The 15,224-nt window shown below is 40.8% G+C and overlaps 1 protein-coding gene across 5 annotated transcripts in view; it reads right to left on the bottom strand.

Moving 5' to 3' along the window:
• The window catches only part of RGS20 (regulator of G protein signaling 20), a gene marked incomplete at its 5' end in the record, with an annotated part of 47,134 nt that overhangs the window by 8,260 nt on the left and 23,650 nt on the right, over nt 1–15,224 (bottom strand). For all 5 annotated transcript variants that reach the window (XM_079795914.1, XM_079795915.1, XM_079795916.1 and 2 more), the window contains one exon: nt 3,089–3,237. In XM_079795914.1, coding sequence (XP_079652040.1) covers nt 3,089–3,237 — 149 coding nt within the window. The remainder of the gene's footprint in view (nt 1–3,088; nt 3,238–15,224) is intronic.

The following is a 15,224-nucleotide window of genomic DNA, read 5'->3' as shown; positions in this document are numbered from 1 at the left end:
TTAAGCTTTGACATTTTTCCATGTCTCATTTTTTAAAAAGTAGAAATATCTAAGGAGACAATGTATTTTTTTAAAGCTGAAGAATATGTTTTGTGTCAAATTTTAAAACCAGAGTTAAATTATTATTGCTGCAGTAAAATAAGAAAACATTGATAGAAGCCAAAATAGTTGCTCACTATTCAGTAAAAGAAGACCCGTGGTTAGATACATTTTGGTAAATTTTTGAATTATAAAAAGGAAAAAAAAATCTTCAATTTTCTAGAAAGGCAAAAATTAGTTTATTGCCAAGAGATCAGCAGTCTGCATGACTTCTTTTATAAAATGAGATGCCAGAAGGCCATAAAGCAAAATTTTGAGAAAGATAATACAAAGGCTTAGAGAACATATTGCCATTTACCTCTTCTTAATAATTGACTTTACTATGTGTTATCAACATGGATAAATCTCTGGCTGTATACTTTTTCCATCCATTTCCCCTCTGTCTAAGCCAGAGATAAATATCATCCTTAATTTGTTGTTTATCATTACCATACATAGTTATGTTAGTCTCTCTATATACAAATGTATCTTACCTAATAATAGACAAACATGTAAATTGACCGTACCTCCGCTACACCATCAGCCAATCAGGAGTGATATGCAAATTAACCCAACAAAGATGATGGTTAATTTGCATATTCAGCCGCTGAGTGGCGGGGGGGCAGGATGCTTGCGTCGTCGTCATGGTGACGACCCAGGCATTCTGCCCCACCCCCGGTCTCTCAGGGCCTCTGGCAGCATGGGAAAGAGGGGCTTGAGCAGAAAGAGGTGGCTCACAGAGCAGAAAGAGGCGGCTCTGGGGCCTGAGCAGAAAGGGGCTGGGCCAGAGTGGAAAGGCGGTGTTGGCAGCCAGGGAAAGGAAAGCCCATTCTAGCAAGAATCTTCATGCATCGGGCTTCGAGTAAATGTATAAGTATAAACATAAATATACAAAGAGTTTCAATTTTGTAAAAATGTTATTACGCAATATGCTCTGCTTTACAATTTGCCTTTTCCCACTCTAGCACATGAGTTTATTATTTATTTATTTGTTTGTTTATTTTTAGCACATGAATTTAAATGCTGTGCGGTATTGCATTGTTTAACTATACCACAATATATGCTCCTGTTCATAAACTTTAGAGACATTTTCAATTTTCTCAGTCAGATTAATACTACAATGACTCCTTTCATACTTGTCTCTTTTTGCACGTGTGTGGTTTTTCTAGGGTAGGGTCTTATATTTAGAGCGTTTTTTTGTTGTTGTTGTTTGTTTGTTTTGCTTTATTTTTACCCAAGGAATGTTTTTCATTGATTCTAGAGAGAGAAAGGAAGAGAGAGGGAGAGAGAGAAAAACATTGATCAGTTACCTTCCATATGCACCCAGAGTGGGATCGAACCTGCAACCTGGGTATGTGCCCTGACCAAGAATCTAACCTTCTAATATTCAGTGCGCGGTATGATGCTTTAACCAACTGAGCCACATCGGCCAGGGCTAGAGGGTATATATTTAACTTTCATATAGCTGATCCTTGTTAGTAGAAGCACAAGTGAGTTATATTTCCTGTTTTATTTCATTTGCTAAGTTTTCTTTGTCATTCTTTTTTTATTTATCTCCTGAAGTTCTTCATTTGCATTCTTTGTTCAATGCATTATAACCCTCCCTAGGTGGGTATTTTTCCCACCTAGGGAGTGTCCTAGACAGTCACAGGGTGTGCCAATGTGTGCCACTCCTCCAGTTTCCTGCTGGTCCTCTAGATTCTTCTTGAGGATAAAGTCTTGCCTTGAACGTTAGACTACTTAGCTCTTGTCAGTCCTGTCTCTCCATATTCCCACTTACTACTGTCTGGCCTGTGTCCCAAATGGACACACCACCCAGCATCATGATTCCATCAGTCCTTGGAGTGTCATTTGCTGCATCTCATCCACCAGATTGGAACTTCATGGAAATGGACACTAGCCCAAGTGAAGCGGAGCAGACCAAACTTTTCTGGGCATTTCATCTTCAATCCTCACCCTACCCCCAATTCTGTCACTATTCTTTTTTTTTTTTTTTTTTGTTAAATATATTTTATTGATTTTTTTTTTTTTACAGAGAGGAAGAGAGAGGGATAGAGAGTTAGAAACATCGATGAGAGAGAAACATCGATCAGCTGCCTCTTGCACAACCCCTACTGGGGATGTGCCCGCAACCAAGGTACATGCCCTTGACCGGAATCGAACCTGGGACCTTTCAGTCCGCAGGCCGACGCTCTATCCACTGAGCCAAACCGGTTTCGGCTCTGTCACTATTCTTGATCAGTCCCTATATTAATTTTTCTTCTTCACTGGATAGTGAGCTCTTGGTTGAACTTGTAGTCAAGCCTACATAAATTTATGATGATTGAACTGCCTAAAGTTATGTACACAGTTAGCTGGCACTAAGCACTTTTTAAACCAATATTTTAGAAATACAATCTAATGTTCCTATGATTTCTAGGTATAAGTCATATACATTTCTCTAGACTTTTAACTGATTTACCGAAATGGACAAAGGTGTTTTATTTTTAAATTGTATACCTGTCTTAAAGCAATGATTGTGTGTTTTTTCTTCTCCCAGTAAGTTAGCCTATATTTTGACACTTTATTAAAAAACAAAAAAATTAATAAGGTAAACGCAGCAGAGGATAAAAATCTAGGCTCTTTGTACTTCACAGCCCTAACCTTTAAGACCCATCTTAAATTCTGGCTCCTCCTCAAAGCCTTTATTACCAAGTAGAGTTCCTTGAGTTCACTCCTTTCTAATCATCTGGGCATTGTTTCTGCCCAAATATTAATATCCAATCATCAACTGCCTTAGGTTCTTCTTTAGTGTTTTAACAACATCAGCTTGATTTCAGGAATTTGAATATAGGTCCCTCAAGAGCTAGGATGTAGCCTCCTCGATTTTGTTGCTGTCCTTCACAGAACCCAAATCGGTGTCAGACATATGGCAGTGGTTTAAAAAACACTATCGAATTAATCACAAGCTGGCACAAGAGGCAGCATTTCTCAACCAGGAGCACATTAACTACACAGCCCCAAACCTCACCATGAACAGCTACAACAGCAGCACCAGCAGAAGCAACAAGCGTTGGATCCTCGGTTCCCCACTCCGTGCTGGCCCGGGAGGGAGTCTGGTGTCTCCTGGGCTGCAGACATCTGTCGCTTCTGCCTCTCCCTCCGTTCTGAGCCCATTAGCTGCAACAATAAAAGGAAAATTGGTTTGGATGGGCAGAGTGACCACAACTTGAACTTGGAGATTCAGTTGTTTGGATCACTGAGAAAATGCAATGTGACTATATCCAGGTCATTTCCACTAAATCTGGTAAAATATGGTGCTCAGAATTAATTTATCAAACGTTCATTTAATGTCTAGCATCTGCCATACACTGTAATATATTTTAGGAATGAAATCATGAATGGAGGGTCCCTGCACCAAGGCACTCACAGTTGAGTAAAGGAGACACTGGCATCACATACATTGAAGACATGCAGTAAAGTGACAATAGGGTCATTTCCCAGCTCCAGAATTCCCGTTGGGTTGAACCGATGGGGAGCAGTTGAATTACAGTTGCCCACGAGGCCAGAGCATGGATATGGGAGGAAGCCACACCAAAAATGTCAGGCACAGTAACACAGCAGGCTGAGGAACCCTTAGGAGAGGAGCATGGCGGGGGTAGCTGCACTTAGTTATAAAATAAGTCAATAAATAAATAAATTAATAAATAAATCACAGAGATATAAAGTACAGCCCAGGGAATATAGTCAATAATCCTATATAATAAAAGGCTAATATGCAAATCGACCGAACGGCGGAACAACTGGTCGCTATGACACGCATTGACCACCAGGGGGCAGACGCTCAGCACAGGAGCTGCCTCCTGGTTGTCAGTGCGCTCTCACAGGGGAGCGCCTGTCAGCCAGAAGCCGGGCTAATGGCTGGTGAGCACAGCTGTGGTGGCAGGAGCCTCTCCTGCCTCCGCGGCAGCGCTAAGGATGTCCGACTGCCTAAGCCGGCAGTGGGACATCCCCCAAGGGCTCCCGGACTGTGAGAGGGTGCATGCTAGGCTGAGGAACCCCCTAGAGTGCAAGAATTTCATGCACCAGCCTCTAGTATTATAATAACTTTGTGGGTTTTAAAAAATATATTTTTATTGATTTCAGAGAAGAAGGGAGAGTGAGAGAGAGATAGAATCATCAATGATGAAGAGAGAATCATTTTTGCTGCCTCCTGCCTGCTCCCTATTGGGGATCGAGCCCACAACCCAGGCATGTGCTATGACCGGGAATCGAACTGTGACCTCCTGATTCATAGGTGGGTACTCAACCACTGAGCCATTCTAGTGGGGCTATTGTAATAACTTTGTACAGTGGTGACAGAAGGTTACTGGACAACGTGATGATGACTTTGTATGCTATATAAATGTCAAATTACTATGTTGTATACCTGAAACTAATATAATATTGTATGTCAACTATAATAATAATTTAAATAAAGATGGTGGAGGATGGAAGTCCTGGGGAAGCTGCCTGGTTCTGAGGCCCACAGATATTCCAATCTTCACTAGCTGCGAAACATTGAAGAAGTTACCCAACTCGGTAGTGCAAAGCACTTAGAACCCGCCTGATAGGTAGTGTTGCTCAGTTATTCTCAGGAAGAGAGGCAGGACTGTGGTCTGTGGCCTATTCCGGCCTGTCCTGCCATCTGCAGGGACCGTCACACTGGCCTACCTCACTGGAGATTAAGCCACTGGAAACGGTCTGTGCCATTCAGCCCCTCTCCTTTCTCTGAGGACTACAAGGATGATTGAAAGAGAGAAGCATAAAAGTGGTGTAAGAAACAAGAAATTGCTGAGTCCATTTTTACTTTTGATATTATCGTTGAATTGTCAGTGAAGTAAAGGCACAAAAAATATCAAATCTACATTAAATAACCTCAAATAGGACTGTGAAATTAAAATCTGGATGTTTCCTCTTTAAAAAAAAAATATTTTTATTGATTTCAGAGAAGAAGGGAAAGGGAAGGGGAGAGAGAGAAATAGAAGCATCAATGATGAGAGAGAATCCTTGATTGGCTGCCTCCTTCATGCCCCACACTGGGGATCAAGCTTGCAGCCAGGGCATGTGCACTGACCAGGAATTGAACTGTGACCTCCTGGTTCATAGATTAACGCTCAACCACTGAGCCACCCTGGCCGGACTGGGTTTGTTTTTCTAGTCCAGCATTGGGTTTATTTCTTCCTAGTATTACCTATTCTAATATGCTATTGGACTTTGTTTTAATTATTATAGTTTGATTATATATTTTTATATTAGGTAAGTAGAGTTCCTTTCATGAATTAGAAAAAAAAATTGGCTTTGTCTGTCCTTGTCTAGTTTTTCTTCCATTTGAATTTTGGAATCAGTTTGTCAAGGTCCAAAAAATACTACTTTGGGATTTTGACTAGGACACATCGAATTTATAGATTTATTTATGACAAATGTCATCTGTTTTAGTACCTGCCAAATCAGGGGTGACTCCTCTGGATTAGCTCTTTTAATTATACTGAGATGTAAGTTCGAGGACAGCAAGAGGGCCTGTCAGAGTGTTTTACTGTCCCTTCACCCACAGCCAGAACAACGCTCACAACACCTGTCCACAACACCTGTCCAAAGAGCCCAGCCTCCGAGCAGTCTAGGACCCTTGAGCTGGTGCAGTTCACTTGGCTAAAGGTGGAGGCAGGAACTCACAGCTGGAAGACAGACCCCCTTTGCTGCCTCAGGGGAGAAGCTTTGGGCTCCTCTGGACATCACCTTCTCACAACGTCGTTGGCAGCATTTCAGTGGGACACAGACCGACCTGGTTTCACCTCATTGAGGACACAGAGAGGCAGGGCCAACCCGCACCATCTCCAAAGAGGCCCTGAGCAAAATTCTTGAGTTTTCAAAAACTTCTGTTTTGGGGTTTTATTGTCTGAATAATTTGGGGGCTATTTTAAGAAAAAGCTAGTTCATTGTTCTAGTAGGGGAAGTCAACTGAAAGCTTAATGATAACAATGGGCTTTTTAGAATTAAAATTACTTCCAGATGGATGCTCATACATGTCGTTACCCTTTAAAAACTACTTAAGTATGTTACCATCTGTTTTAAAGGGACTTTGAATGGAAATCTTTACTCTTTTGTTTATATAGCTGTTGCCAAGTTTGTAACGTAAGCGACCAAAGATTTAAAACTATAATAGTAATGTCTTTCTCTTCTCTTCTGCTGTTACTAAATGAACATTTTGCAAAATAGCAAAAGGGAGTGAATGGGTAGGCTTTTTCAGGGAAATGATAGTTTGATTTTAGACATGAATTTTTCCATGTTGCAAACATTTTGTCCTGTTTCCCCCCTATAATCTGTAACCCAATTTTTACAAGTGCCTTTGGGAAATATTAGAAGTAAGGAAAGAGTCTGACCTTAAGGAAATTAATAAGTTATGCAAGTTTTGACTTGTTCTTTCTTAATACCAATCAACACTCGGGTGCATTTTGCAACTACTGCTGGAAATCTTTATCAGGGGATTTCCTTAGGCCAGAAGACCATGGGGATTTCTCAAGGTTATGGCAGATGTGTGAATTCCCAAGGACAACTTAGCCCAGGGGCACCTCTGAAAGTACTACAATCTTGTCTGTGGTGCTGCTTTAGTGAATCTCCAAATCGCTAAAAATGTGTCAGGCAGTCATTAACGGTTTGCATGAGACTCCTGCCAGCTTTTTCCTGTTTCACAGCTAGGAACAGGCTCTCTAGCAAGAATTTCTGAGCAATCATTACAAATTATAGGGGGGAAAAAACCAGGACAAAATATTTGCAACATGGAAAAACTCATCTCTAAAATCGAACTACCATTTCCCTGAATAAGCCTACCCATTCACTCCCTTTTTCTATTTTGGGAAGCAGCGTTATATCCATCCAGCCATCGAAGAAAGCCTGAAGTTACCCCCAGTTCCTCCCACTGCCACCTCATGGCAAACCATGTGTAGACTATCTGCCAGGATGTCTTTCATGTTTATCCCTGTCCTTTCTCCAGGGTCCATGTCAACATCCCGGGCCTTGAGTCATGAAGGAAGTCTCTACTAGTATATCATCGCTCTGCCTCAGTTCTTGCCTTGGATCCTTAGGAAAAGGGTAACGTTCTGGAAGGAACTATGAGAGAGTTTTGAAACCTACATAAATCTAGAGCCTAGAGGGTATCATGCATTATGCATGCTTCACTGTGACCCTACGAGTGTGAACTGGAATTTGGAGTTTATTAAATCCTCTACAAATCCACACTTCTATGAAAGTGCCTGAAGTGAGGATGGAAGCAATAGAGCATTAAAAATTAAATCAGTTTCCTCTTTGATTCTGAAGTGACCCAGGGAACATATCCGCCCAAGGGAGGCAAGGATAAAGCCCCTGCTGTGCTCCCCTAATCACCACCACATTTCTAGGTAAACTCTGAATACGCTTCAATACTAGGACAATGGTCTGGGAGCATCTGATAGCCTCATTTGCATTTAGGCAGTTTCCTCAACCTAGAACAATTCTCCAAATTAACAATGCAGAGGGGAAATGCAATATCATCATCACCACCATCACCAACATCATCATCATCGCTGCTCTTCAGGTCAGTCAGGGAAGCTGCAGCTAGAGGGAGGCGGGAGGTGCAAGGGGAGGGGTATATCAGGAGGCATTCCAGCCATAAAGAGGGATAGGGCTTCAAGGGCTGGTCTGGAGTGGATACTGTCAACACCTTTTGGCAAGCGGAGGCTCCGGTATAAGAACACCTGTTACCTCTGCAGCATGTGCTCAAACAGACCTTGTACCTAGCAACCACGTTGGAAATGAAGTGACCTATCCGATGTTCAGAACAGCCTTTACAAAGTAATGTTCTCAGCAAAAGTAAAAGTGGGGTGGTCGTGCAGACATGGTGGCCCTCTAATGGGATGGAGTAGGAAGTGCAAGTGCCACCCATGAGGTGGTCTGGTTGAGTCACTGAACCTAAGCCCATTGGAGCCTTTGAATCTAACAGCTAGTTTGCAGGAACTTAGGGAACCGAGGAATAAGTTAGCTTCAAGAGGAAGAAGCAAATGAATAAGCAAATGAATTCAGCATGTAGGTCAATCCCCAGGGCAATGGATCTAGTTTCTTTTCACAAGTTAGTGCATGAAAAAGAAGATGCAAAGTGGAAGAAGCAGTGATATAAAGAGACTACAAAGAGTGTGATATGGTTAATGTGATGGAGTAAACTGTGTTCCACCCAATTCATATGTTGAAGTCCTAACCCCCAAACTTTGGAATGTGACCATAGTTGGATAGGATCTTTCAATAGGTGACTAAGTTAAAATAAGGCCATAAGGGTGGGGGTCATAATCCAATCTGATTGGAAATTTGGATTCACAAAGACATCAGGGATATACATGCACAGAAGGCAGGCCATGTGAGGACACAGTGAGAAGACAGCTTATTAGTAAGCTAAGGAGAGAGGCCTCAAAAAGAAGCAAACCTACTGAAACCTTGATCTTGACCTTCTTGCTTCCAGACTGTGAGAAAATAAAATTTCTGTGGTTTAAGCCACTCAGTCTGTGGTATTTTGTTATAGCATCCCTAGGAAACTAATATAGTTAAGTATTAGATGATGCTGGAATATTATAAATTTGGTTGGACATCACAAAGGTATTGCAGTTATTATAGGGATATTATAAATACTTTCATTTTTAAATTGATTTTTAGAGAGAGAGGAAGGAGAGGGAGAGAGAAACATTGATGTGAGAGCCGAATATTGATGGGCTGCCTCCTGCATGCTCCCTACTGGGGATTGAGCCCACAACCCAGCCATGTGCCCTGACAGGGAATTCAACCTGCAACCTTTCAGTGCACCCGACAGTGCCCAACCAACTGAGCCACACCAGCCAGGGCTATGGATATTATATTTTTAAGTGTGCTTATCATAAGGTTATGCTTCTTAAATGTAACATTCATTTTTACCTTAACTGTCTTTAATGAGTGACATCTGTGATGATGCTTCCTATCATTACCTCTAAATTATTAGCTGAAACTACAGAAACTCTTATGGGCAAGGCATCCTTATTTGATCACAAATCAAAGTCCCCTTCCACTCTGGTCCAATCTACTGGGGCTCTACTAACCCATTCTGTTTGTGTTGGGAACAAGATATTTGCGGGTTGAAGAACTTCTTTTTCACCAATTGCAGCAGATGGGTCATGAAATACATTTATGCAAATTAAGGATAATAAATATGTACAATGTGTTCATAAGTAACTAACTAGCCTTCTCTACTCCTTAGAGGTCTGTCTGGGCAAATTTTCCCTCTACATCTCTCTCTCTCTCTCTCTCTCTCTCTCTCTCTCTCTCTCTCTCTCTCGCTTTTTCTTTTTTTTTCTTTTTTACAAATTCTATTTTTCTCCATAGAAAATCCTCCATGATCCCTCCTTAATAGATAATAGCATTGGCTCCTCAAATGTTGCCTTATGTCATCATTAGTTAGAATTTTTCATCCCATGATAATGAGCCTGTTATAAATGATATGACATAGCAAGCTCCCATCCTATTCAAAGCTTTTAGGCTGTAATCTGAATCCCTGAAAGCCTCTAGCATCTGAGCTCTCTTACATAAAAAACCTCTGTGCATATGATTTCCTTCTGGCCCTTCTTCATTAGCATTTTGGGGGTTTGTCGACTGTCATTAAGTTTGCCTGCTAGTAGGAAAAACTGGATGTTGAAATGGTAGAAAACAAAGGAACCTTAAATTAGATAGTTGGTATGGCAAACAGGTTCCTCAAAAAACGGAGAATAGAGCTACCATATGACCCAGCAATTCCTCTCCTGGGTATATACACAAAAAACTCAAAAACCTGTTTCCACAAAGATATATGCACCCCTATGTTCATTGCAGCATCAAACAGTGGCCAAGGCATAGAGATAATCAAGGTGCCCTTTTAAAAAATATATATTTTATTGATTTTTTACAGAGAGGGAGAGGGAGAGGGAGAGAGACTTAGAAACAACAATGAGAGAAACATAAATCAGCTGCCTCCTGCACACCCCCTACTGGGGATGTGCCCGCAACCAAGGTACATGCGCCTTGACCGGAATTGAACCTGGGACCCTTGAGTTTGCAGGCCGACACGCTATCCACCGAGCCAAACCGGTAAAGGCTCAAGATGCCCTTTGATACAGGACTGGATAAGGAAGTTGTGGTATATATACACAATGGAATACTACTCAGCTATAAGAAAAGATGAAATACTGCCATTTGCGACAACATGGCTGGACCTTGAGAATATTATGCTAAGTTAAACAAGTCAGGCAGAACAAGCTAAGAACCACATGATTTCACGCATATGTGGGAGATAAGACTGAAATTCGTGGACACAAACAGCAGTGTGGTGGTTGCCAGAGGGAAGGAGGTAGGGAGGTGGGGGATGAAGGGAGCCTAATACATGGTGACGGAAGATGATTTGACTTTGGGTGGTGGGCACACAGTGCAATATTGAAAGCTTGTAACATAGAAATCCACACTCGAAACCTATATGATCCTATTAACCAATGTCATCCCAATAGATTTAATAAAACCATTAAAGTAAAAAGAAAAAAGAAAAACCCTCTGTGCCTAGAATAGTAGTAAGCCCATATTGTACATAGCATGGCAGCATGCAGCATGTTGGGGTGGGGGTGGGTAGGGTAAGAGTAAAAATTTTAAAGTTAAAAAAACATTTTTTAAAAAATAAAGGAAGTATCCCTGGCTAGTTTTGCTCAGTGGATAGAGCATCAGCCTGGAACTGAAGGGCCCCGGGTCCAATTCCAATCAAGGGCACGTGGCCGAGTTGCAGGCTCCACCCCCAGTAGGGGGGGCGTGCAGGAGGCAGTCGATCAATGATTCTCTCTCATCATTGATGTTTCTATCTCTCTCTTCCCTCTCTCCTTTTCTCTCTGAAATCAATAAAAATATATTTAAAAAATAATAATAAAGGAAGTAATATTTGAAAAAAAGAAAAAAATTAACTTGGATTTTTATCTCCCATAGTAGATTGTCTTTAATTAGATTATTGGTTTGTCTTTTTTTCTTGGGAGTACACTATTTCCCTAAGGAATCACATGGTTATTGGTTGAACTTTATAATTACTTTCATATAGATTGCTCCCTATGAGAACCTAGGAAAACTCCACACTTACATTGAGGTTATAGTTGAAAGGTAGGAAAAGATTTTCTGTAAAAGATTAGAGAGTAAGTAGCCTTTGCAGGCCATATGGTCTCTGTTGCAATTACTCAACTCTGCCTCTACTAGTGCAAAAGCCGTCACAGACATCATGTGACTGGGTTCCACTGAAACTTTATGGACACTGAAATTTTAGTTTTGTAAAATGATCCTGCATCATGAAATGTTATTCTTTTTTTAAAATTTCCCACCCAACAATTTAAAAATATAAAACTTGAGCTTCTGTGTTGGTGAACACATCCAGGTGCTGGGAGGATGGAGCCCCCAGAGATGGCATGGAAGCTCCTTGCCCCTCCCCCAGACCTTGCCCTATGTATGGCTTCCTTTGGCTGTTCCTGAGTTACTCATTCCCCTCCTTTGCCGCCCCCCGCCCCCCCCCCCCCCCACACACACACACTCCAGGCAAGAATGATGAATCCTGCCAGCAGACGGCCTGCCTTTGGATTCAAACTGCAGCTCTTCCTGAGTCCCCAGCCGGCTTGCCTACCTCATCAAGATTTGGGACTTGCCAAGTTTCCACAATTGTGTGAGCCAAGTCCTCAAAATAAACCCCTGTGTCTATATAAAACATAAATAAATAAAAATGTTTGAAAATGTGAAAACTATTCTTAGTGCTCAGGCCATATAAAAACAGGCAGTGGTCTGGATTTGGCTCATGCGCCTTAGTTTGCTGATGTCTGTAATAAATATATAGAACATTTTAGTAGATTATTTACAGTTTTAGTAAAGGAAATGCACATTCTAGGGTGGTAGTAATACCCCATTGGTTATACTAAAGAATGTCCCACCATACCTGATGAATACTTAGTATACCACCGTGTAGCAAGCTACATGTCCTAAATAAATAATCTAACAAATTCACATTTCTGCCTCTAGCCCAGGCCAAGCCCTTCGTTTCAAAACACATCGGTCCAATCGCCTACTTGCCGCCACAATTGGAGCTCTCGTGGACATCTCAGACCTTAGGGTCTAAAACAGACTCTAGAGTCTCCTCTTCTTCCCCTGTTTCTGCTCCCATCTTCTCCAAGTCCATACACAGTGCCCACATCCTAGGAGTCACTCTGATTCCTCTCTCTGCATCTTACTCATTAAGCAAGCTTGCCAGATCTCCAGAGTGGACACTGTCGTGCCTGCTCATTTCTCTCCAACTCCACATCCCCCTCCGGCTCAGTTTGACCCCTTGCCTGGGCTGCTACAATGAGCCCCCAATCCATCCCCTTCTGCTCTACCCCCCACTGATTTTCCGCTATAGTGGTAATGTTGAGCAGTTGCAATAGAGACCATATGTCCCACAAACTAAAATTATTAGCGATTTAAAATAGAACCCAGATTCTGTTAGTCCACTGTGGCCTTCAATGGCAATCCATGACACCAGAATAACATTTCCTTTTTTTTTTTTTTCCTTAACATTTACTTTTTACCAGAGCCCTCTTTCTCCACAGTTTTTCAACTAATGCTCAGTGTGAGTAACGTAGTAGTACTCACACCTTACTCACATTTAACTTGTGACATTATTCTGTGGAGCAGATTTCAAGATCCCATTTTATCTACATCAGAGAGGTTGTGTGATATGCCCAATGTCTCAAAGTATGCCCCCCAAGAGACCTGAACCTACCCAGGCTGGGATCCATCCACCACCCTTGCTCTTAACACCACAGCTGTGCACAGGCCATGACTAGACAGATTGGGGTTATTTTTGGATGCCCATCAGGGGGAATGTCTCTGCAGTCCTTTTCCCAGCAGGGCTGCTGCTAATTAAAATGGACTAATAAAAACTCCAGCGCCTCACCTTGCTTCCACACTGCCTTAGTGTTCCCAAGACAGTCCTCTGGGGGCTAAGCTGATGGGATGTTCTTGTCTGCTTGTTTCTAGGGTGTGAGAGAGAATTTTTGTTCCTCAAGGTTTTGGTTTTCTACAATTTGTGCCAAAATATCTACTAAATTTTAAGACCCCATCCCCCTCGTCATGAAGTACTAAATAGCTAGATATGTTGAACAAACAGAACTAAAATTAAAAATTTTTTCAAAGAATTGACATGTTTAATGGTTTTACATTTTGGACTATCTATAGGGAATTATAGCTATTTGATAATTGCTCTCTCTCTCTCTCTCTCTCTCTCATTAATCCTCACCCAAGGATATTTTTCCCCATTGATTTTTAAAGAGAGTGGAAGGGAAGGGAGAGACAGAGAGACATGGATGTAAGAAACACATGGATACGTGCCCCCGACTGGCTGGTGGATTGAGCCTGCAACCGTGGTACAGGCCCTTGACTGGAATCAATCCCTTGACCTTTCGGTCTGCAGGCCGATGCTCTAACCACCAAGCAAAACTGGCTAGGGTTCTCTCCTTTTTTTGTGTTCGACAACATAAGGCAGTTAGACACAGAGATCTGGGATTAAAACTTCCATTCTCAGAGATACATAAAATGGCTCACAGAGGACCAGTTTCAATTAAAATGTAATCTATATGTAGTCTCCTGATTCTCAGAATAAACTTGATATATTTTGACATATATATGCTCTATCTAAATTAGTATTATAATTTTAACACCTTCATGATTACAAACATATCACAAGAGGTAGGGAAAAGAAATAGAGCTTTTTGTTTAGTTTATGACAGTTGTTTTACAAGGTGAGTTTTTCACTTTATTAGATTTTGCATAGTTTTACCTGTTTCGTACCCTTTCATTCACCTCCCTTTTACTTAAATTTATTTGACACTATATGGTTAGATGTTCAGATGTTTTTATTAATAAGTATTTCATTTTACCAACAGGGCAGGACAGCCTAACAGGTCATTTAAAGGGCCAGAAGTGACTTAATTTCTTTAGCAAAAAGTTAGCTCTCCTGAGAATTTGATCAATTCCATGTTGTTGCATAACTAGATCTCATAATTCTTGTGCTTTGCCTTAAATCTGCCCACAGACTGTAAGGAGTGTAGCCTTCCAAGAATATGGAAGCTAGACCAGTGGAGCTGACTCATGGCACTAAAGAAGCAAAGACGGAGGCCTGTCTGCAGCCTCAGGGACGCAGACATGCAGTGCTGTCCTACGTGCCCAGGTCTGGAGAGGCCTGTGCACTCCAAAGCACCAAACTGCCTCCAAGACTATTTTCACCTTATATTTAGAGGCAAATCTAACTGTTTCAATATGTTAATGTGGCATTTTTTTAAAGAAACAAATGCAGAAGTCAAAATAAAAGAGCAGCTCAGTAATAGAAAATTTAATGTGAAAATTAATTATATTCAAATCATTCATGGAGATCATGTTAAAATGACAGCCCCAACACAGACTCTCCTCTGCAAAGATCAACCAGCTGTTCTTTGCAGAGAGTACGGTTAATATTACTTAATGTTGTTTTCTTGTTGCCAACCTGTTCTAATAAACCCTACTAGATATAATACCAACTAGTTAGATGTGGATTTTACTGAGAGCAGGCTACTTTAAATGTAATTCTTTCTGCCACTAAATTTTACTTATTTATTTATTTATTGAGAAGACAAAAATGTTGTAAAATATGAGTTTATACACTAATTTAGTAATATTGTCATAGATATTAAGTCATAGGAATAGGCCTTTGATATTATAAAATTTTTTTCAGAACTTTTTTGAATGAAAAAATTTAGAATTTATACTAGATATGAGTATATCAAAATATAAGTGCTTAAAATCAAGTTTAAAATCAAGTTATCCATGTTCAGAGGCCTTTGATAATGATGGATCAATATTAGGAAAATAATGGTAATAGGTGCCACTTACTGAATACTCTCTTGAACTTTCTGCTATATATTTCTTACTTTATAGTAAGTGTAATTACCCCTGTTGTATATATTAAGAACTAGAGCATCACAAAACTAGTAAGTCAAAATTCAAACCAAGGTCTCTTTCATTCCAATGCTCATGCTTCTTACATCACACAATTGCAATTTGAAACATAAAGAGTTGCA

Source organism: Cnephaeus nilssonii, assembly GCF_951640355.1.
Source record: "Cnephaeus nilssonii genome assembly, chromosome: 18".
In the NCBI taxonomy this organism is placed as follows: Eukaryota; Metazoa; Chordata; class Mammalia; order Chiroptera; family Vespertilionidae; genus Cnephaeus; species Cnephaeus nilssonii.
The sequence above is the reverse complement of the archived record's forward strand: the minus strand, read 5'-3'. Positions and strand labels throughout refer to the sequence as shown.